The 24,072-nt window shown below is 42.4% G+C and overlaps 1 protein-coding gene across 1 annotated transcript in view; it reads left to right on the top strand.

The window, feature by feature from the left end:
* The first annotated feature begins 211 nt into the window (after positions 1–211).
* LOC100936716 (E3 ubiquitin-protein ligase HERC2-like) overlaps positions 212–24,072 on the top strand; it is a 32,593-nt gene continuing 8,732 nt past the window's right edge. The window contains 22 exon segments of the mRNA XM_054532964.2: positions 212–335; positions 775–885; positions 1,398–1,569; positions 2,592–2,767; positions 4,817–4,878; positions 5,945–6,115; positions 6,499–6,602; positions 7,604–7,754; positions 10,658–10,687; positions 10,690–10,752; positions 10,755–10,870; positions 11,144–11,203; positions 11,205–11,277; positions 11,385–11,512; positions 11,605–11,800; positions 14,442–14,575; positions 15,112–15,264; positions 15,266–15,286; positions 15,363–15,499; positions 15,618–15,769; positions 16,468–16,659; positions 22,953–23,140. Coding sequence (XP_054388939.1) covers positions 788–885; positions 1,398–1,569; positions 2,592–2,767; positions 4,817–4,878; positions 5,945–6,115; positions 6,499–6,602; positions 7,604–7,754; positions 10,658–10,687; positions 10,690–10,752; positions 10,755–10,870; positions 11,144–11,203; positions 11,205–11,277; positions 11,385–11,512; positions 11,605–11,800; positions 14,442–14,575; positions 15,112–15,264; positions 15,266–15,286; positions 15,363–15,499; positions 15,618–15,769; positions 16,468–16,659; positions 22,953–23,140 — 2,577 coding nt within the window. The 5' untranslated portion in view covers positions 212–335; positions 775–787.

The following is a 24,072-nucleotide window of genomic DNA, read 5'->3' as shown; positions in this document are numbered from 1 at the left end:
TAAGCCACCACTCCCGGCCAATTTATTGGTTTGTTTATGAAAATTATACTGGATCTGTTAGAGGTATGATTGATGTATTTTATTTTTAAGTTGTCAAACATACAGTTAATGATGTTGTAACTTCGGGGAGGGACATTTGCAGAGACTGACTAATGGTATGGCATTCTGAAAAGCAGTTACAGATTAAAAAAATTTTAATTCTGCAGATGATAGTGTCGAACCAAGTGGAACAAAGAAAGAAGATCTGGATGACAAAGAGAAAAAAGATGAAACTCCTGCACCTGTATATAGGGCCAAGTCAATTCTGGAGAGCTGGGTATGGAGTAAGCAACCAGGTAATCTTTGATCAGAGATAGAAATTAGTGTAGACATTTTGCCTCCAGATCCTCAGGTGGTTTTAGAAATTGGCTCTCTAATTCTGTAGGAGGAGGTAGATACTGGCATAGTCTTACACGTCATTGAAACTGGAAAAGATAGCTAGATATTCTCCTACTCATGTTTTGGATAATGAGATAAATTATTTTATGCTTCACACACTTGGAGTATGTCATCTACTGTAATAGCATCCGAATGAATAAATACATTTCTGTGAGTTAATTGTATACTTTAAAAATCTCTGAAAAATTTGAGTAGCAAGTCTCAGAAACTTGATTCTAAATATTAAAAATATATCCTTCCTTGGGAGGGAGCATGTAGTAAATGTGTTAGTGTGATTGTAAGCATGCTGTCTTTCTGGAGGTCGCTTTGTTCCTGCATCCACTGTTTTCATTTCAGGGATGTTCATGGAATGCCAGCCACCAAAGGGCCAGGAAGCATCCCCCTGCAGGACCAGAACTTGGCCCTGGCCGTCCTGCTGGAGCTGGCTGTGCAGAGAGGCACGTTGAGGTGAGGGCTGCCGCAGACTGGGAATGCTTCGGGGAAGCACCTCTGTGTCCAAATACCTGTTGCATTGTGTGCATTTCACTAAATCGTGTGTGACCGCAGCAGATGTGGTGCTCTGTAACCAGAGAACCATGTCCCAGAGCTCGCTCTCTCTTTACCTTTTTTTCACTTCCTTTTTTATGCTCAGTTTTCTAGCCTGGGAACTGTTCTTTTTTTTTTCTTTCAGTTTTCCTCATTTAATTATTTTTATTCCATGAGTTTAAGATCCTAGAACTTCCATGTAAACATGCTCTTTGAGCTTCTTAACTGGTCTTTCCTATCAGCAGAAGGCAATGACTTGTGCTAAAATCTTGGTGTCAATTCAGTGATTTAATTACCATGGCTTTACTTTCATTTCCTTTCATATCCCAAGTATTGCTTCACTTCTATCTAGCTGTTTGCTTTTATTTTTGATCAACCATGAAAAAAAAAAGTTAACCTGTTTTTACTAAGAATAAATATGTTTTCTCCTTTAGCCAAATGTTGTCTGCCATCCTGTTGTTGCTTCAGCTGTGGGACAGCGGGGCACAGGAGACTGACAATGAGCGTTCTGCCCAGGGCACCAGCGCCCTGCTTTTGCCCTTGCTGCAAAGGTTCCAGAGCATCATTTGCAGGAAGGATACACCCCACTCCGAGGGCAACAAGCATGTGAGTGTCATGATGGAACTTTGTGTTTAGGTGGCACTCGAGTCTAGTTATTTTTAAAGCAAGACCAGCGTGCGTGTCCACGGCAGTGTTTTTCTCTGGCGTGTGTGTGTTTGGTGGTAACAGCAGCGAGTCAGATGAGACAGGTTGGGAAGCCACTTGTTTGTGGAGAAGACTCAGATCAGTGAGCACCGACTCCCTTGTCAGCACAGAACCAAGCTTGAAACACGCACTTTTAAATCAATACCAGAAAAGAACAATGAAAATAGTGACTTGCTTTGTTGGCCCTTCCTATGTACTGGGCTCTGTGCAGGGTGTGTCACCTGAGCTGTCACTCTGTTTAGTACCAGCTCCCCCCTTAACAGGTGTGGACGCCGAGCTGGGGGAGGAGCAGGCATGTGGGGCCCTGGGCGTAAACCTCCAGGACTGCTGGTCTTTACAGGTCAAGTACAAGTTGGATTTTGTGTCTTTTTGGGAAAGTCTTAGGCATTTCAATATCATGCCTTGTTTTAATTTTTCTATTATTTGGTAGTCTTTAACCTAATGATAATAGGGCTCTTCTGCCTTTAGAAGAATTAGAACTATGATTTAATTTGCAAATGAAAGTAGGTATTCTCCAGAGTGGGCAACGTTTAGATTAAAATAAAGGTTTTGGTTTTAGATTTCAAGGCCAGCTTGAGATGCTGTGCTGGGTTCCCACAGAGGTGCTTCTGCCTTTCTCCAGGGGTCCTAGGCCTGTAGGGTGGTTTGCTCATGTTAGTAATCTGTGTGGATTCAACTTACCTGTGGTATCATAAATGTATACATGCACAGTCAATGTTGTGTACATGTATACCGCAAATTTAGACATTTACACAGTTTATGTGCTGCACAAATACATAGCTGTATAGTATAACTGTATCATCAGCATTTCATTTGATGGGTCAAATGAGTCAATACCAAAATATAAAGAGTGGGTAAAGGCTCACTGTGTTACTTTAATTTTTCCCACCATTTCTGAATGTTTGTTTACTTTTCCCTTCTAGCTTTTGTCTGGCCCTCTGAGCCCCAGTGAGAGTTTCCTGAGGTACCTCACCCTTCCACAAGACAACGAGCTTGCCATTGATCTGCAACAAATGGCAGTTGTTGTCTTGGCCCATCTAGACCATCTGGCTACACCCTGTAGATGCCTCCGCCATGTAGCTCTCCAACATCTCATAAGGTGTGTGTGCAAGAACCGTGTTCTCCATGTGTTTTGTAGCTAGTACCACTTGTAGGCTCTCATCCTGGGCCTGTGTGGAGACTTGCTTTTTCTGGTATTGGTAGCGGGAGCTGGCCTGTGGTTTTTAAATGTGTTTGCAGTTGAAGGTGTTATCCGTGTTGAGAGTGAATGATGAGCAAGCTGAGGCACACAGGCCTGGGGACCCAACCTGGGGGCCCAGGTTCCAGGTTCAGTTGGCACAGCCCCAGAGAGCTCCCCTTTATGCACAGCCCCAGGCCCTCCCACCTTCTGCAGGGGGTTCCACAGCCTTCTTTATACTCTGAATGCAGGCTGTCTTAGTATGTAATGCTGGTTATAGTAGTGACAGTATAATTATATATTATATCTGTTATGTAATAGTAATGGTAATAGTAGTGATTTGCATGTGTGGAGCACCTGTAGGGTGCAGGCCCGCTGAGGACCCCATGCACGCTGTTGTATCTCATTATGTCAATGAGAAAACTGCCTCTGCTAATGGTAGTGAACTTTGCCAGTGTAGAACAGTAATCCTAGTTTTGAATGCAGATTTTGCTAACATTTTATTTCTAGTATGAAGAGCATTTATTTTGTTTTACAGTCATTAAAAAAAAAAGGAATACAGTCACATGGTTCAAAAATCAAACCTAGGTAGAGACACACTGTCGCTTCCCCGCCCACGCCTTCCAGCCATTTCTCACCTGCTGCCTCTGACTTTTCAGTCTCCTCTGTAACCTCCTTGTTCTCTGGAATGAGTACGCTAGTGGTAGCATGTTGCATTACTTGTGCTGCTTGTTTTTTTTAACTAACCATATATACTGGAGTACTTTATCAGAGTGTCGCTCTTAGTTTTTATAAAGCAGCTTAGTCTTCAGTGTGTGGATGTGTCTTTTATGTATCTTTCTTTAGTGAGTCTCTTATTGGTGGACACTTGGGCTTATTGCCACAATGTTGCTATACAAATAGTGCTGAGGGTCGGGTGTGGTGGCTCACGCCTGTAATCCCAGCACTTTGGGAGGCCAAGGTGGGTGGATCACCTGAGGTTGGGAGTTGGAGATCAGCCTGGCCAACTTGGAGAAACCCCGTCTCTACTGAAAAATACAACAGTTAGCAGGGCATGGTGGTGCATGCCTATAATCCCAGCTACTCGGGAGGCTGAGGCGGGAGAATCCCTTGAACCTGGGAGGCAGAGGTTGCAGTGAGCCGAGATCACACCACTGCATTCCAGGCTGGGCAACAAAAGTGAAACTCCATCTCAAACAACAACAACAACAACAACAAAAATAGTTCTGCAAGGCCTGACCTGGAACACATGTCCTCCATGTGTGCACGCATGTGTGCCTGTGCACATGCACAGGTGGGGATGCATCTAGTGTGGGCTGGTTGTCACCAGATTGCTCCTGTACATCTTGATTTCTCTCACCACCAATAGGGCTGCTGGCCTCCCAGCCTTGTGTGTGGGCTTTTGGGATTTTGCCTGCTAAAGCACAAAGTGGTGACCCCGATATAGTTTGAGCATTTTAAAATATATTAGTATTTAAGGGCCATTTATACTACTTTTTAATGGGCTCTGTTGAAATGCAATGGAAATGGAAAAATAGCCTGTTCAAGTTGCTTCATTATACCTGTTAAATGCGGTAATACGGCGTGGTATGAGATGGGGTTTCACTGTGTTAGCCAGGATGGTCTCGATCTCCTGACTTCGTGATCTGCCCGCCTCGGCCTCCCAAAGTGCTGGGATTACAGGCATGAGCCACCGTGCCTGGCTGATTGGATTATTTTAAAGCATAACTCTGTCTTTAAAACATTTTAAGGCATTTTACCTCTTAAGGATTTAAAAAAAAAACTCTACAATATCATTATCCTGTCTATAAGATTAACAGTGATTCCTTAACCTAACATGCGGCCCATGTTACATTTTCCTGGACTATCTCAAAAATGCCTTTTTTAGGTGGTAATTTTGAATTACGACCTGAGCACGTTCTCTGTGTTGGCATTGCTTGACATATGCTTCTAGTCTCTTTCTCCAAACAGCATGGCTCCAGGCCCTCCTCTCCCTGTCTCTGATCATACCGTTTTCTTTTTCAAAGAAGCAGGTTGGTTATTTTGGAGAACTTCACATTTTCTGAATTTGGTTGATTGCTTTCTCTTATTCTAGACCAACATGTTCTTCTGTTAGTTCCATTAATCTGCTGGTTAGATCTAGAGGTTTGGTTGGATTTGGATTCAGTCTCGTTGGGGTGGTGTTACGTCTGGAGTCATGCTGCATGCTTTCTGTTGGCTCAGGAGGCCTGTAGTGCTCGGTGGCTCCCGCTTTAGTTCTGTGAACTAGACCAGGGAATTCATGTGCTGCGTGTCCTCTATAAAATCCCCACCAACCTTGCCCTCTGCTGTCTGGTTAGCAGGAGGTACAATCTGTACAGGAAGGACATAATCTAGGCTTGACTTCTTGAACTGCCACCTCCCTTTAACTATTTTTGGTAATATTGAGTTGGTATCCTAGCACTTGCATAGGTGACCACCACTCAGGTTTTCTTTTTTTGAGTACTTTTATGAACTAATAGACTTTTATTGATTCGGTGTTTCTTTTCTTTTTTAGCTTTTTCCCTCTAATACACACATTTAAAGGCGTAAATGCCCTCAAGCATGCATTTAGTTGTATGTCACCAATTTTGATCTGCAGTATTTTGATTATTAATTGAACACATTTTCTAATTTTCATAGTCATTTTTTCTTAGAATTTTGGGTTACTTATGAGTGTATTTTATAATTTTCAAATATGTGAATGAATATTTTTATTTTCTGTATATACAGAGTCATTTTTATTTTATTTTGAATGAATTTTTGAAAACCTATTTCTAATTTAACTGCATTGTAGTCAGCACACATGCTCTGTAACTTTATTTCTTTGAAATCTGTTGAGATTTGCTCTGTGGCCTGGCATGGCCAGATTTGATATTCATGCTGTCTAGATTTTTTTTTAAAGCATTCTATATTTAATAGAATTTGTATGTGTGGTATTAGTTTCAGAGCTAGATATGTATTTCTCCCATTTTGATTGTGGATTTGTTTATTTCTGCTTGTAGTTCTTTCACACAGTTTGTTCTTTTCATTTTACCTGTTGATTGATCGATGGACTGATTCTGGTTTCTGTATATACAGAGTCATTTTTTACAGGTCAGAACTGTAGAAATAATGAGGAGGTGACACTTATACGCAAAGCTGATTTGGAGAACCATAATAAAGATGGAGGCTTCTGGACTGTGATTGACGGGAAAGTATATGATATAAAGGACTTCCAGACACAGTCGTTAACAGGAAATAGTATTCTTGGTAAGATTACACTTCTTATTTCCTGGTTAAAAGTTACAACCTGTATCATTCTAAGCAGAGTATTTGGCTTATAAATGATTTCTTTAGTTTTGTGCCAGCCCCCGCATACTTTAATGTATCGGTGGCTTTGGTGTCTGTCTTATCAACAAATTGAGCACATTTGAAGAATTTCCTTTCATTATGCATTTTTGTTTTAATACTTGGAACTCATTTCAAGTTCTGAGTCGGCCCAGGCAACCCTGGGAGACAGTGGGAGGTCATTATACTCTGGTAACCCTCACTTTTGAGTTAAGCACCTAACTTATTTCCTACTCACTGTTTCTCCTATAGCTCTTCAGGCAAGCTGAATTGAACTCATGTTGCTTTTTCTCTTTTTGTTTCAGCTCAGTTTGCAGGGGAAGACCCAGTGGTAGCTTTGGAAGCTGCTTTGCAGTTTGAAGACACCCGGGAATCCGTTTACGCATTTTGTGTTGGCCAATATTTGGAGGTGAGGCTGTATGCCTTGAATGATGCAGAGGATGGCAGGGGATACCCTCTGTGTGTTTGTGATAGGAATATTTGGATCTAGAAGTACTGATATCTGAGTCTTTTGGGGGGCATTAGGGATAAATATAAAGATCCTTTAGAAGTTTTGTCATAAATGAATTTACATTTATTCGTGTTAAGATCTGTGATGTACTGGTCTTGAAAGATTGTTTTTTAAATGTTCAATTTGTGAGAAATATAGACAGTGTTCCACAAGAAAAGAGGTTACACTTTGGTCTTATGTAGAAATTTGGAATGGCTTATTATCTTGAGGTGTGTATTTTTTGGGAAGAACTATGTAGAAGTGTAATTCTTTACAATAGAAATATGTCCTTCCTATGTATTCACGAACACATAGAATTTATATATTGGGATTAGCTTTCCAGGTATCTGCAAGTAATAAAATGTATTAAATGCCATTAGGGCAGGGCTTAAAGCATTTTATGAAGGGGAGAATTAACTTTGCTGTAAATATCTTCTGTGACTGGAAAAGTTGAACTCTTGCTTTTTTCAGAGTTTGATTTTTGTTAGAATAAATTTCATTTCCTCTACATGTGTGGTCACAGTCCACTAATACTTGTCATCGAATACTTGTCATAGTTTTGTTGCCCAGTGGGTTATTTATGCATGTAACAATTCATTATACTTTCTGAAGCAAGGTGTACAGTCACTTTGGAAACTGATTCCTAAGGAATATTCTAGCCAAATCACGTATCTGTGCTTTAGTTTTTCTACAGTAGGGCTGTGCGGTTGCTGCCTGCTTTATTGGGCATGTGGGTTTATGTGGTATCTGCTGTTACTTGGGCACAGCAGCAAAAACTCATTACAGGATGGAGGGGCAGAACGCCCAGAGCACCCCTGGGCTCACATGGCGGTACAGTTGCAGGACAGAGCTGTCCTTTTGGTTTTATGTTTTTAATTAATTCTGTTTCCTCAGATTGATGATGAAATTTATTTTTCCAGCCTGACCAAGAAGTTGTCACCATACCAGATCTGGGAAGTCTCTCTTCACCTCTGATAGACACAGAGAGGAATCTGGGCCTGCTTCTCGGATTACATGCTTCCTATTTAGCAATGAGCGCACCGCTGTCTCCTGTCGAGATTGAATGTGCCAGTAAGAAAATCTTTGCTTTTTGCTGATTAGCAGATTATTTTTTTTGAACTGTAAGTGCCATTAAGAGTGGGAGAGGGCCGGGCACAGTGGTTCATGCCTGTAATCCCAGCACTTTGGGAGGTTGAGGCATGTGGATTGCTTGAGGTCAAGAGTTTGAGACCAGCCTGGGCAACATGGCAAAACCCCATCTCTACAATATACACAAAAATTATCCAGGCATGGTGGCACATACTTGGAGTCCCAGATACTCAGGAGGCTGAGGTAGGAGGATCGCTTGAGCCTGGGAGGTTGAGGTTGCAGTGAGTCATGATCATACCACTGCACTCCAGCCTGGGTGACAAAACAAGACTCTCTCTTTAAAAAAGTAGGAGATGGCCAGGCGGTGGCTCATGCCTGTAATCCCAGCACTTTGGGAGGCTGAGGCGGGTGGATCACCTGAGGTCAGGAGTTCGAGACCAGCCTGGCCAATGTGGTGAAACCCCATGTCTACTAAAAATGCAAAAATTAGCTGGGTGTGGTGACAGGTGCCTGTAATCCCAGTTACTCGGGAGGCTGAGGTAGGAGAATTGCTTGAACCCAGGAGACAGAGGTTGCAGTGAGCTGAGATCGCACCACTGCACTCCAGCCTGGGTGACAAGCGTGAGACTCTGTCTCAAAAAAAAAAGGAGAGGAGTATTCAACACAGTTGATGACGTTAAAAAAAAATAATAATAAGGATAGTGAGACTGAATCAGGTAGAAACAGCTGTGAGTGGCTGTTATTTGCCCTCATGGTCTGTTGCTGCAGAGGAAGCTAAAAAGTGTGCAGGAATGTCTACCCGTCTACCCTGTGGTGTTCTCACGTATTGCAGCCTCTGCCTGATGGGCTCAGCATGGCTTTTTTCTGCCTGAATGCCCAGAAATTGCACAGAATGTGGATCAGCTGTCCTCTCAGGGAACAGCATTCTACTTGAGGACTGCGTTTTTACCAGACCAGGCTCAAGTCAGTTATAGTTCAGGATGGCAGCCTTTGTAACCACCTAAAATAATAAGCTTCTTCCTGTCTCCTAAGATGGGTTTACATTTTCCTTCATGTAGTTGTGCATTTCCCATCTGTCTGTCTGTCTGTCTGTCCATTGAGCAGCTTCTGTTGAGCAGTTGCCTAGTGCCGTTACCATATGAGGTGTTCAGGATGCAGTGATGGATAGGACACGCCTCTGCTTTCTGGTGCCGTTACCGTGCGAGGTGTTCAGGATGCAGTGATGGATAGGACACGCCTCTGCTTTCTAGTGCCGTTACCATGTGAGGTGTTCAGGATGCAGTGATGGATAGGACACGCCTCTGCTTTCTGGTGCCGTTACCATGCGAGGTGTTCAGGATGCAGTGATGGATAGGACATGCCTCTGCCTTCAGCTGCTGCTTGTTGATGAGCCAGCATTCTAAGCAGGTCACGTTACAAGGTGGTGAATGGTGAAATGGAGAGGTTCATACGTGGTTCTGGGAGAAGAAAGGCTTCACATTGGCAGCAGTCCTGAAATTGTGTGAGGGAGCATTCTGGGCAGAAAACGCAGGAGTGTCAAGGGCACTGCTGAGAGGAGCAGGGCTTTCCTGCTGCTTGCGAGAGTGGGTGTGGCAGAGGTTTGCGGGGAAGGAGGATCTTGGTGTCCACACAGCCCCCTGATGGGTGGACCTTTGTGCAGTGCTGGGTGCTGGGCTGCCTGTGGTGTCCTGTGAGGTGTCTGCTTCCCTCCGTCCTCCTCAAGGCTCATTGCTTGCCAGAAGATGGGCTTTGTTTAAATTGGCAAGGAGGGCAGGGCTGGCGAGCTCCAGGGCAGAGGGTGCCATGGGCCCTGGCAGGTGGGTCCGATCCACAGGAGGCTCAGAGGCTTATCTTGGAGCAGTAAGGAGGGGCGGTCCTGTGCTTAAAGAGAGAGGGCCAGAGAGAGTCGGCATTGGATTAGTGTTTCAGGAGAATGAATGTGGTGGGTTGGGGAATGCTCCTGAGTGCTCTAAAATCTAAATGTCCAGTAAAAGAACACTAAGTGCATGCCCGCTTTGATTGCTTGGATTTGGAGCAGTATTTGATAACACAGATCCTTAATAGAGATCTGTAGTGGTGCACATACTAATTTTGTGTGTATGTGCCACTCCCTCAAGTGACCATAAGCAGTTGTAATTAACATTCGCACTGGCCGATCCCGTGCCTGGCACCATGCACAGGTCTCCTTTCCAGTCCGTCGGCCCTCCCATCTCCAGGGATCTATCCTTCATTAAAGATTGTGTGTTTGTTAAATATTTTCTCCTTTTCGTTCCTTTATAAGTGCTCTAGGAATACGTAGCTTACCCTGAGGATGTAATTCTTTGTAGAAATCCTTCAGATGTGCTGTTCCCTGCCTGGATACTCAGCGTCTAGGTCTTATTTCTCATCTTAGCTCAGTTGTTGCTTCCACAAGTCCCTTACTGACCCTCAGAATAGCGGTGGTCTGTCTTCCAGTCTCCCTGGTACCCCCATAGTCATCCATTGCACATAGTTTTGGACTTGAAATCCTGTGATTAATTGTGTCAGTGGTGCCCTTTGCTGCCTTCCTTGTTAGAATGTGCACCTCAGTCTTCACACGGTATCTGTGGAACCAGGCAGCTGCAGGCAGAGCACAGGTATCCAGTGAATGCTGGACTGGAACTACGATCCTGAGTTCTGATGCCATGCCTGAGGCGTGTGGAATCACCAGAAAGTGTGTTCACGTAGATAGAGGAATTATAAGTCAACCTGTTTAAACATCTTAGGTGGAGCTCTTTCATATGAATGATGCTGAATTTCACCTTCTAAATTGAGTGTTCAGTTGAGCATCTTTTTTTTTTTTTATAGTATTTATTTTGAGTTGTGCACTTGAGTTTCTCTTTCATGTCTGCATGTGCATTTTCTAGAATGGCTTCAGTCATCCATCTTCTCTGGAAGCCGCACACCAGCCAGATCCACTACAGCTACAAAGAGGAGAAAGATGAGGACCACTGCAGCTCCCCAGGGGCACACCTGCCAGCAAATCTCGACTCTACTCCCACAGATGGGCTCTGGGGGACCATTCCCAGGCATTTCTGCAAGCCATTGCAGACAATAACATTCAGGATCACAACATGAAGGTGAGCTAGGCCTGCCCCCACTGCCACCTCAGTGCTCTGTTTATCTGAGGACTTTGACATAGGAATACTTATGTGCTCTTTGGTTAACACAGCACAGACTTTGTTTCATGTATTATCTGGAGGGTTTTGAGGTGAGAACCTGATTGTGTTAACATGCTAGCGAGGCTTCAGAAGCATTACTGACTGCAAGTGCATCAGAAGCTGTGGCATGTTTAAGATTTGTGAAGACTCACTGGGTGGCTCTGAGGTTACCTCCAGCTGTTTCTGTTGCAGGACTTTTTGTGTCAAATAGAAAGGTACTGTAGGCAGTGCCATTTGACCACACCAATCATGTTTTCCCCCTGAGCATCCCGTGGAAGATGTCAGTCGCTTGCTGTTATGTTGCCTCTCGAAACATGAAGATTTAGGTAAGGAGCTCAATATCTGTGTACTTTAGCTACACTGCAGATCCCTCGACTAACCTGCAGTACATATTCATTCCTTCCCTGCCCTTCTTTTAAATGTCTTTTTACAGGTCATGTGGCATTATCTTTAGTTCATGCAGGTGCACTTGGTATTGAGCAAGTAAAGCACAGAACGTTGCCTAAGTCAGTGGTGGATGTTTGTAGAGTTGTCTACCAAGCAAAATGTTCGCTCATTAAGGTGATAGATTTTAATTCTTTTTATTCTGTGCTTTGCAGACAGTTGCTGAAATATTTGTTGTTAAAGTTGTCTTTTCCTGGTTAACTTTGCAGACTCATCAAGAACAGGGCCGTTCTTACAAGGAGGTCTGTGCTCCTGTCATCGAACGTTTGAGATTCCTCCTTAACGAATTGAGACCTGCTGTTTGTAATGACCTCTCTATAATGTCTAAGTTTAAATCGTTAAGTTATTTGCCCCGTTGGAGGAGGATAGCTCAGAAGATAATTCAAGAATGAAGGAAAAAGAGAGGTGAGAATGTAAAAGGACAGAAGATACTATTAAAGCATGTGCTTCACCCTGCCTCACTGGACCTGTGATTTCAGAGTGAAGTTTCTCTACTGTTGATTCCATGTGACATTTCTACCTGCTGCCATCATTTTTATGTATACTTATGATTAAATACAGAAATCTCGCTTATTTTTCCAAGCAATCAGACAATGAGGCCGATTAGGAATTGAGTGTGGTATGATTTGATTACTAGTAAATTGATGTTGAAAATGTAAATAATCTTTGCTAAATTGATGAGAACAAGGAAGTATTTTTATTTTATTAGTTATTCTGGTAATGAGATATAATGGGAACATTTAAACTTATTGCCATTCTTCTAAAGAAATGTTTTTTGTTTGGAAATATTGAGTATTCTGATACATGGAGAATTATAAAGGGAAGCTAAAAGAGTTACTGACATTTTCCTGGAAGTAGCTGTGTAAGGGTACAGAAAAGTCTTTTTGCATTAAATCCAAATTTGAATAAAAATGCTTAGAAATTATAAAATAGTTTAGAATTTAGTCACTTGTGATTATAAATAAACTACAGAAATTTCTGATTATATCCTTTTTTTATTTCTTTGAGACGGAGTCTTGCTCTGTCGCCAGGCTGGAGTGCAGTGGTGTGATCTCAGCTCACTGCAACCTCCACCTCCCAGGTTCAAAGGATTCCCCTGCCTCAGCCTTCCAAGTAGCTGGGATTACAGGCACGCGCCACCACGCCTGGCTAATTTTTGTATTTTAGTAGAAACGGGATTTCACCATGTTGGCCAAGATGGTCTTGATCTCCTGACCTCGTGATCTTCCTGCCTCGGCCTCCCAAAGTGCTGGGATTACAGGCGTGAGCCACCGTGCCTGGCCTCTGATCATATTATGACTTATACTGATTTACTCACAAACCTGCTTATTGAACAGTATTAATTACTGAGTTTCTGATGGGTGTTTTGAACAATAAGCTTATGAAAGACTAAAGTGTTTTAGAAGCCATCCTAATTTGATTGTTCCTGAACAAACCCTACACCATAACAGCCTGTCTGGATCCAATGGGTGCTCTGGATCAGGAAGTAACAGCAGTCACACTGCTGCAATTCCTTGAACCCAGGCACGCAGGAACTCAGCCCGGGCCGAGGAGACAGGCCGCCTCGGCATGAGGGAGGGAGACTCCACCATTTGCCATCTCATATCCGTGGGTTCTGAGCCCACACTGTCACTTTTAGAGTTTCTTGTGGGTTTATAGATTTATTGTGTGTTGTTTCAAGCTGGTTTTCTTTTTTTTGGAAATTAAGTAACTTGAAAAGATTAAGTGATTAATATTCCTGTTGCTGTGTCAGGGATCCCCGAGCCTTCTCTCAGGCTTGATGATTCACTAAAACGACTCAGAAGAGCTGTTATACTCACAGCTGTGTTTTTTTACCGCAGAAAGGATACAGATTAAAATTAGCAAGGGGAAGGGTGCATGGAGGGAAGTCCAGAGGAAACTAGGCACAAGCTTTGGTGTCTCTCCCCAGTGGCGTCACGTGGATGTGCTTAGCTCTCCCAGCAAGTGTGTCACATCATGTGTAAAGAAATGTTAACCAGGCCAGCGCACCTGAGCCTCGAGTCTAGAGATTTTGTTGGGGGCCAGTCACCTATGCAGGCAGTGCCCATGTGACTGACCTCAATTACTCAGACTCCAGTGCCCCGGTGCAAAAACAAGTGGTCCCTCGCAAGTCACATCATTAACATAAACTACCTGGCCAGACCACTGCCACAAGGTCCTGGGTGTCAGGTATACCAAAAAGCTTATCAGTCAGGATGTTCCAAGGGCTCAGAGCTCAGCTCCTAGAAGAAGGACCAACCCTGAAGGGACAGACCTTCCTTGGGAATTTGCAGGGTTTGAGCAACCCCGGCCTGCTATGTTAGCTCTTTACTGCCCAGGTGTGTTATCATGTTGCTTATTTTTTATATTATATGCTGAGGAGATTTAGACCAAAAATTTTAAAAGAGATAAAATATAGGGAGGAAATTCCACATATCACAGTGAATTCAATTGATTCGGTTACACACTAACAGAACCACTGAACTGGACCAGGGTGGACAAGCCAGGAACTGTGGTTAAAATTCCACCTCTTGCTTGCTTTGTGTTGCCCATGGACTAAGACCTTTTCTTTTTTTCCAGTTTGAAATTGTTTTTTAACAATCAAAAGAAGTATATTATTTTTGACACATGAAAATTACATGAAGGTAAAATTGTAGCACCATAAATAGAGTTTTACGGGAGCACAGCTACACCTGTTGCTTTATCTGTGGTTACTTTTTGTGCTACAGCAGCAGAGTTGAGTATTTGCAACAGACTGCATGGCCTGAAAGACTCAAATGTTCACTCTCTGGCACTTGAGGAAGAGCTTGCTGGCTGCCAGGCTTCCCCTGCTTCGGGGCTTCTCCCCTCATCACACTCTCACTTTGTCTTTTTGTTCTGCCAGGGTGATCATTTCACTCTTGTTGTTTGAGCGTTGCAATTTATAATGTTGTTTAGATGTTTATTTGAATGAAATATTTGTCCTTCATGCAAATCTAAGTATTTCTTAATTTAAAATTATATTTAAGTGTATGATTTTTATAGTGAATGATGTTTTAAAACACAGTTCCTAAGAAGCCAGAATCTACGGATAATGAAGAAAAAATTGGAAATGAAGAGAGTGATTTAGAAGAAGCTTGCATTTTGCCTCATAGTCTAATAAATGTGGACAAGAGACCCCTTGCAATTAAATCGCCCAAGGTGCAGTATTTTCTGTGATTCTGAGGTTGGTTGAATAGAATCATAGCACGTAGCAAAGGAATCCACAGTCTCGTACCTCTGTACCTGAGCATCCGGAGGGAGGGACGGGTGGTTGTTAGAAATACGGCCCCAGTGATGCTTCATGAACTTGACTTATGATGTCCTGGTCAGAGCTGTAGCTGGAGAAGGGTTTCCTTTTATTTTTGGTACTAGATTGTATCATTAGTTATCCACCATTCATTCCTTAAATATATTCTTTGTTCCAGAAACAGTGCTGGGCCCTGTGGCTATTAATATGAACCATAACTTAACTTTATATGCCAAGCTAGCCTGTTCCAACATACATTAGTATAAAGATTATAAATTCACTTATATTTATAGCATAGTTTTAAAACCGTGTATTAATTACTAAGTTTAACATATTTTAACCAATTTAAACCTGTGAGCATTATTTATATTTTACTTGAATAACTTTTAGAGCACAGTTTAATATTAAATAGGGCAGACTAATGATGAAAATTGTTTTCCTTTGTTAGGACAAATGGCAGCCGCAGTTGAGTACTGTTACAGGTGTTCACAAATACAAGTGGTTGAAGCAGAATGTGCAGGGTCTTTATCCGCAGTCTCCACTCCTCTGTACAATTGCTGAATTTGCCCTTAAAGAAGAGCCAGTGGATGTGGAAAAAAATAAGAAAGTGCCTACTAAAACAGGTAACATTTGATGAGAAATGCATCTCTGCATTGGGTAATATACATAACACTTAACTGTATGCATGATATTTTGCAGTTGGAGAGAGCAGAGGTTCGCCTGGAAGGGATAGATACAATTTTAAAACTGGTGAGCAAGAATTTCTTACTTCCATCTGTGCGGTATGCGATGTTTTGTGGATGGCAAAGACTTATTCCTGAAGGAATCGATACAGGGTAAAACGTTAGCATATTTTTTTTCTTAATTAAGGAAGCTGTGGCAACAGAATGTTGTTCTGTAACAGTTAGAAGTCTGGCAGTGTCCCGAGTCAAATTCTTTGTCTTTATTTGAAAGGGAACCTCTTACTGATTGTTTAAAGGATGTTGATTTGATCTCACCTTTTAATCGGATGCTGCTGGAAGTCACCTTTGGCAAGCTGTATGCTTGGACTGTTAGGAACATTTGAAATGTTTTGATAGATGCCAGTGCCAAATTTAAAGAGTTTGGTGAGTCAACAACTGCATCAGTGTTATTTTATGGTTTGCCTTTAATTATATGTTGTGGAAACTTGCAAATGCCAATTTTTGCTTTTGAGAAGACTTTAATAAGTTTGTACTTTGTACTTGTATAATCTATGCTGCTGTCAGCTTTCTCAGATTTTAAACAAAACTTTAAAATTTAGCAGGAGACACAATGTTGAAGTACTCTAGTATAACATTTTCACATTTTGACCTTTTTATGTGTATCACCATATATCCTAAAGTGTCTGTGTCCTATATTAATATTTATTTTCTGTATAGTTTGAGCATCTACAGAGAGTTGATTAGATTGGTTTTGTGGAGGAAAAGGGAGACATAACTTTTACATTTGAAATGGGAGGAATGGAATAGGGCACCAGGGTATTCAGAGAGCAACATGCTAAGTCCTGTAGACAGATGGAACGACCTGTGCATAGAATGCAGGGGGTAGGCCCATCGTGCAGCATGACAGAGCTGCCCACTCAGTGGAAACCCCTGGAAAATAGTCAGATGTTTAAAGTAATCGCCCGTGCCTTCTGCGTTACGTTTATTCTTGCATTCATGCACGAGAAAAGTCAGTGGGTGTCAAAATAGTCAGATGTTTAGAGTAATCGCCCGTGCTTTCTGCGTTACGTTTATTCTTGTATCCATCACAAGAAATGTCAGTGGGTGCCAATGCTCATTAGGTATCCAGCCAGTTCCCCTGCAAACCATCACCAATGAGAACCTGTCAGGACCCAGCCTGGGGACCATCCCGCAAGCCCGCTTCCTCCTGGTGGTACTCAGCATGCTCACCCTGCAGCACGGCGCAAACAACCTCGACCTCCTGCTCAATTCCGGAATGCTGGCCCTCGCTCAGACGGCACTGCGCCTGATTGGTAGGTCTGCACCGGCTTGAGAGCCTTTGGGAAAACGTCAAGATTTTGCTTTGATTGCTTTTCTTTTCTTTTTTTTTTTTTTTTTTTTAAGCTTTTTGTAAATTATGGTAAGACACAAATAGCAGAAAGTGTAGCATTTTAACATCGCAGTTCAGCGGTATTAAATATATTCAGAATTTTCTAGAGTCATCACCACTGTCTAGTTGTAGAACTTTTTCATCACTATAAATGCACCCCATTTAGCCATCAGTCCTGACTCACCCTGCTCTCCAGCCCCTGATAGTCACAAATCTGCTTTCTCTGTCTATGGATTTGCATATCCTGGATATTTCATATAAATGGAATCATACCATTTGTGGCCTTTGTGTCTGGGTTATTTCATTTGGTATATATCAGTACCTTATTTTTATGGCTGAAAAAGATTTCATTGTATGAATAGATAACATTTTGTTTATTCATTTATCTGTTGATGGACATTTGGGTTGGTTTTGCCTTTTGACTTTTGTGAATAGTGCTGCTAGGAACATTTATATACAAATACTTGTTTGAACACTTGTTTCTAGTTCTTTTGATTATACAGCTAGGACTGGAATTACAGGGTCATATGGTACAACTGTGTAACTTACTAAGAAACTACCAAACTTTTCCACAGTGCCGTATCATTTTTACATTCCCACCACCAGTGGGCAGGATTCCAGGGTTCCAGTTTCTCTACTTCCCTGCCAACACTATTTTTTGTGGTTTTCTTTTCTTTTTTTTTTGTTTTGGATTGAGGCCATCCTAGTGGGTGTGAAGTGGTATCTCATTATGATTTTGATTTGTGTTTCACTAATGATGAATGACATTGAGCTTCTTTATATGTTTGTGCTTGTTGGCCATTTGTATATCTTCTTTGGAGAAGTGTCTATTCAAGTCACTTTCTCTTTATTTTTTATTTTATTTATTTGAGACGGAGTCTCATTCTGTCGCCCAGGCTGGAGCACAGTGACACGATCTCGTCTCACTGCAACCTCTGCCTCCTGGGTTCAAGCGCTCCTCGTGTCTCAGCCTCCCGAGTAGCTGGGATTACAGTCACACACCAACACACCTGCTAATTTTTGTATTTTTGGTAGAGATGGGGTTTCGCCATGTTGGCCGGGCTGGTCTGGAACTTCTGACCTCAAGTGATCTGCCTGCCTTGGCCACCCAAAGTGCTGGGATAACAGGCGTGAGCCACTGCGCCCAGCCCCTTTCTCCTTTTTAAATAGGGTTATTTGTCGTCATCTTGTTGTTGTACCAATAAATGCACTATAGAAGTGTACCAAACATTTAAAGAAGAATTAACACCGGTCCTCAGACTCTTTAAAAATTTCATGTATACTAGACCTTCACAGATCTGTAGACCTTTATCATATATATCATTTGAGGGTATTTTCTCCTGTTCTCTGGATTGTATTTCCTTTGATAGAGAAGTTTTTTATTTTGATGAAGTTCAATTTATCTGTTTCTCTTTTGTCGTCTATGCTTTTGATATCTATCCAAAAAGCCATTTCCAAATACAAGGTTGATGAAGATTATCCTCATCTCATGTTTTTTTTCTGTAAGTTTTATAGTTTTAGCTTTTATATTTAGATCTTTGGTCCATTTTTAGGTAGTTTCTTTTACACAGTGTGAGGTAAGAGTCCAGCCTTTTTCTTTTGATGATCTGATTGTTTCAATACCACTTGTTGAGGACTGTTCTTTCCCTGAAGTTCTCGGTACCCTTGGCAAAAATCAGTTGGCTGTAGATATTTAGGTTTATTTCTGGACTCTCAATTACATTATCACATTCTATATGTTGATAATTATACAGGTACCGCAATGTTTTGAACATTGTAGTTTTGTACTGTTTTAAAATTGAGAAGTGTGTTTTCTTTCTCAAGATTATTTTGGCTACTTTGGGTCCCTTGCATTTTCACATGAACTTCAAGGCTGGCTTTTCCATATCTGCAAAAAAAGGCCATTGGGATTTTTGCTAGGGATTGAATCTGTAGATTGTTTTGGGGAATAGTGCCATCTTAACAATGTTAACATCCATTCTCTGAATGTGCAATGTCTTTCCATTTATTTCTGTCCTCTTTAATTTCTTTCAGCAGTGTTTTATTGTTTTACAGTTATCAGGGTAATAATGGCCTCATGGAATGAACTAGGTAGTGTTCCCATATATTCTGTTTTTAGAAGAGTTTGAGGATTGGTTTCAATTCTGCTTTAAATGTTTGATAGAGTTGACCAGCTAAGCTTTTCTTTGTTGAAAGTTTTTTTTTTTTGAGACGGAGTCTCACACTGTTGCCCAGGCTGGACTGCAGTGGTGCGATCTCAGCTCACTGCAAGCTCCGCCTCCCAGGTTCACGCCATTCTCCTGCCTCAGCCTCCCGAGTAGCTGGGACTACAGGCGCCCGCCACCACGCCCGGCTAATTTTTTGTATTTTTAGTAGAGACGGGGTTTCACCGTGTTAGCCAGGATGGTCTCGATCTCCTGACCTCGTGATCCACCTGCCTCGGCCTCCCAAAGTGCTGGGATTACAGGCATGAGCCACCGTGCCCGGCCTGAAAGATTTTTAATTACCGATTCAATCTCTTTACTTGTTACGGGTCTATTCAGATTTTCTATTTCTTCTTGAGTCAGTTTGGGTAATGTATGTTTCTAGGAATGTGTCCATTTTATCTAGGCTATTTTATTTGTTGGCATACCGTTGTTCACAGTGTTCTTTTATACTCTTTTTTATTTTTATGTTGGTAGTAGTGTCTCCACTTGCATTTCTGATGTTATTTGCATCTTTTCTCTTTTTTTTTTTTTTTTTTTTGAGACGGAGTCTCGCTCTGTTGCCAGGCTGGAGTGCAGTGGCACAGTCTCGGCTCACTGCAACCTCCGCCTCCCAGGTTGAAGTGATTCTCCTGCCTCAGCCTCCTGAGTAGCTGGCACTACAGGCACCCGCCACCACGCCTGGCTAATTTTTGTGTATTTTTAGTGGAGATGGGGTTTCACCATGTTGACTAGTATGGTCTCGATCTCTTGACCTTGTGATCCGCCCACCTCAGCTTCCTAAAGTGCTGGGATTACAGTCGTGAGCCACCTTGCCTGGCCACTTTTTTTCTTAATTTACCAAAAGTTTGTCAGATTTTTTGTTCTTGCCAGAAACTGAACTTTTGGTTGTGTAGATTATTTTTCTATTCTGTATTTAATTTATGGCTGCTCCAGTCTCTATCATTTCCTTCTTTCTGCTTTGTATTTTTTTGTTTTTTGTGTTTGTGTTTGTTTTGAGACAGGGTCTTACTTTGTCCCTGAGGCTGAAGTACAGTGGCGCAGTCATGGCTCACTGCAGCCTCAACCTCCTGGGCTCAAGTTATCCACCTGCCTCAGCCTCCCAAAGTGCTGGGATTACAGGTGTGAGGCACCACACCTGGGCCTAACTTTGGTTTTTATTGAGTTCTTATTTTTTTAGTTCTTCCAGATGTAGGGTTATTGATTTGAGATCATCTTTTGTAAATGCAGACTTTTATAGTATAATTGCCCCTTTTAACCCTGCTTTTGGTGCAGCACAGAAGTTTTGGTATGTTGTGTTTTCATTCATCTCATAGTATTTTCTAATTTCCCTTGTGATTTCTTCTTTGACCAATGCATTGATTGTTTACCGTGTGTTGTTTAATTTTCATATACTTGTGAATTTTCCACTTTTCCTTTTGTTATTAATTTCTCATCATTTCCTTTTGGTTGGAGAAGGTAATTTGTATGATTTTAGTCTGTTTAAATTTGAGACTTTGTGGCCTAACATATGGTCTGGTCAGTCTAAGAGAGTGTTCTGTGGTGTACTTGAGAAGAATGTGTATTCTGCTCTTTTTGGTGAAATGTTCTGTATGTGTCTATTAGATCTGATGGGTTTATGGTGGTGTTCTTTGGCTAAAACTGAGATGCTGCAGGGCCAGTTGTCAAAGTCACAGTGAAAAAGCAAGGTTTTCCCAAGCTCTTTTAATCACATCAGTCTTAGAGTTCACATTAATCCATTCAAAAATATGTATCAGGCCAGGCTGTAATCCTAGCACTTTGGGAGGCTGAAGGGGGTGGATTGCTTGAGCTCATGAGTTTGAGACCAACTTGGGCAACATAGCGAAGCCCTATCTCTACAAAAAATATGAAAATTAGCTGGGCATAGTGGTGTGTGCCTGTGGTCCCAGCTACCTGGGAGGCTGAGGTGGGAGGATTGCTTGAGCCAGGGAGGCAGAGGTTGCAGTGAGCGGAGATCAAGCCACTGCACTCCAGCCTGGGCTCCAGCCTGGGTGACGGAGTGAAATCCTGTCTTGGGGGCTGCGGGAGTCTTTCTATCTATCTGTCTGTCAGTCTGTCTCTCTCTCTCTCACTATACATATATATAATTATTTTTTAATTTATATATTATATGTTGTATTATGTTAAATATATATTTTAATGTGTATATTACAGCTGAAAAGAATCATCTAGTAAGAGTTACATCTGATTTCTTGAGGCCTCATTAGCAACCAAAAGTTGCATTTAAAAATTACAAAAGCATATCTCCATCGAGAAATGGCCTTTTTATCTTGTCTGCTTTTTCCCTGGAGGTTCCAATAAGTAAAAATCACAGCACAAATCATTAAGTATGGGGACTTTTTCTGTTGATAGTATTCATGTGTTTAAATTTCATCTGGCCCACTGGCTGCAAAAAGCAAGGAAGTTGTGTCTCATGAGTATCCGTCTATATTTGCAGCTTGCCCTGATCAGGGTATCCTTCTTATCATTTAAGAAATTATAAGCATATAATATTTTATACCAGCTTAATGTATACATCCACATGTAACAGCCACAAAACATAAAGCTATGTAAAATAAAAAATTCCCCCCAGTTTTGGTTGCAAATGTATTCAAGCCCTTAGCAATAAATTCAGTCTTTACAGAGTTAACAGTATAGCTGCCCAGGGGATCCTGGGAGATCCACCTGGAATGCAACTCCTGTCCCTTCCTTGGGGCCCCTTCTTGGGGGCCCTAAAGTAGCAGCTAGGCTAAAGGAAAGGCTGTTACCCCTGCTAGTTTATCTAAAGTTTTGCTCCAGCCCTGAGAATTGAATATCCTTTTTTGCTCTCTTGGAAGAGAGAGAAACACAAACTTTTTACATTTTTTGGTCCACCCAAGCCCACCTTTGGGACTGTTTGGGTCTTTTTCCCCTCCCACCTGGAGGAGAAACTAAAATCAAGGGAGTTAGCAGAACCGCACTCCCACCCCCTCTCAGTTTAGCAAGTGGGAAAAGGGGTGTTAAAAATCTAGCCTACTCTCCTAGGGTTAGCCTCCTATTTTCAAATCCATTGGTAAGTTTTACTTCTCTCAGGTGACAGCAGCCCAGCTTCTGTTTCATGCTATGGATGACTCTGTAGCCACCCAGGGCACCAGTTGTCAAGGGTCTCCAGGTTTGATGGTTGGCCAGGAGGACTTACAAGACTCAGCATGTAGTTGTACTCAGGGCTATAGTTTATTACAGTGAAGGGACACAGCAAAATCATGAAAAAGGACATGGGTAAAGTCCAGAGGAAAGCAGGTACAAGCTTCCACAGGATCCACACAGGATGAGCTTAACTGCCCTGGCACTGAGCCGTGTCAAGTGCTGTCTGCCGGGAAGCTGGGTAGAGACTCCAGGCCCAGGGTTTCCATCGGGGCTGATCACACAGGTACCCCCTGCCTGGCGCGTACCAAGTTCCAGAACAAGGAAAACAGGTTTCAGCACAGAACATGTTGTTTGTACAGACAGTTCAGGCACAGCAAACCACACCTCCCACCTAGGGAGTGGGGGAGTCCTCCTGAGATCCAGACTCCAGCCGAGGGCTAGCCTGCAGCAATCCTGTCTGAGGTCGTATCTCGGGCCACCTGTTAGCTGTCTTCTGCACAGAACCATGATTAAAGTTTGTTAGTTTCCCACTGTTAGATATTTAGGTAGTTATCTTTGTTTTTCTATTAGTAAAAAATGTGATGAGTATCTTTCTAACTCAGTTATTTTGCTTTTTCAGGGGAGTAACTCCTAGAAGTAGAGAAAGTAGCTTTACTGAGCATTTTAATATCTTTTATATCTTCTTAGCCTATTTATGTATTTCGTCCTTCTGTTTTTTTTTATCCTACATCAGTAAAATATTGATAGTATTATATTAATTGATAAAGCATATAGTATGGATTCTTCAAAATTATGATCTTCATTAGTACTTTTTAAATGTTTTGTGTGTATTAAGGGGACATGTAGCTACTTGTTGGCTCAGCTATTGTTTTTGACGCTCTGTCAGGCCCCAGTTGTGACAACGTTGAGGAAGATATGAATGCTTCTGCTCAAGGTGCTTCTGCCACAGTTTTGGAAGAAACAAGGAAGGAAACGGCTCCTGTGCAGCTCCCTGTTTCAGGGCCAGAACTGGCTGCCATGATGAAGATTGGAACGAGGGTCGTGAGAGGTGTGGACTGGAAATGGGGCGATCAGGTACTCAGAGATTTGATGGGAACACATTAGCCACACATTAGTTATCTTCTGCAAAGTTCTGTACGCTATTGGTGGGTGGAAATTGGAATAATCCAGGATGTGTTGGTTGATCGATGACACAAGTGTTGGTTCCCAAGCAGCCGAAGGGAGTGGACACAAACAGGGAATCATAAGTAGGGCATCTGAGCAGAATCAAGTCTGGAAAGAGAGGCAGCTCTTTTCAGGAAACTCACTGGCATGAGGCTCAGTTTGATGGGTCACTGGAACAACAAGAGTGAGAGTGAGCAAGAGAGTAAATCTCATCCTGAAAGTTGGTGTAGTGAAGGCTCTGCGGCAGGAAGCCCAGGTGCTGCCCCTGTGAGCTGATGGCCATGTGCTGCGAAGTGCCCTGAACCCAGTAGTTAGGGATATACTTCATGGGCCTGTGGCCATGTCTCCATTTTCCCTCATCGCAGCTCTCTTCTAAATCTCTGCCAGGTGCCCCCAGGTGGAAGTCACTTACCACAGCCCTAGCTAAGTTAGGGCAGTGTTCACCTTCCCGTGGTCTGTCTAGCTTTTCTCAGCCACGCTGGTAAGCCCCGGCTTTGTCACAGTCATCTTAGAAATAGCAGTGTCTGGAGACAGCAGCATCCATTCTAGAAACAGCTTTCTCCTGCAGAAGTGAGAGACAGAGCTTCCCCCTGGGGCCCGGGGGAAACTGAAGCAAAGGGAATGTGGAGGTGCTGGTGCTTGTTTCAGGTTTCTGCTCTTGCAAGGCCCTTGAGGGATGGAGGGGTCAGGACTTGCTGCAAAGCCCTGTCTCTGCATTGACTCAGAGGATCCTCACTGAGATGAGATTTCCCCGACTTCCTTGGTAAAGCAGCATGATCACGTTATTTTATGCCATTTAATTTAAAATGATGCAAGCACACATTTTGTAGGAGAGGTGAAAT

This window comes from Pongo abelii, chromosome 16, assembly GCF_028885655.2.
Source record: "Pongo abelii isolate AG06213 chromosome 16, NHGRI_mPonAbe1-v2.0_pri, whole genome shotgun sequence".
NCBI classification, from domain to species: domain Eukaryota; kingdom Metazoa; phylum Chordata; class Mammalia; order Primates; family Hominidae; genus Pongo; species Pongo abelii.
Note: the sequence above shows the minus strand (reverse complement) of the source record. Positions and strands in the feature narration are given on the sequence as shown.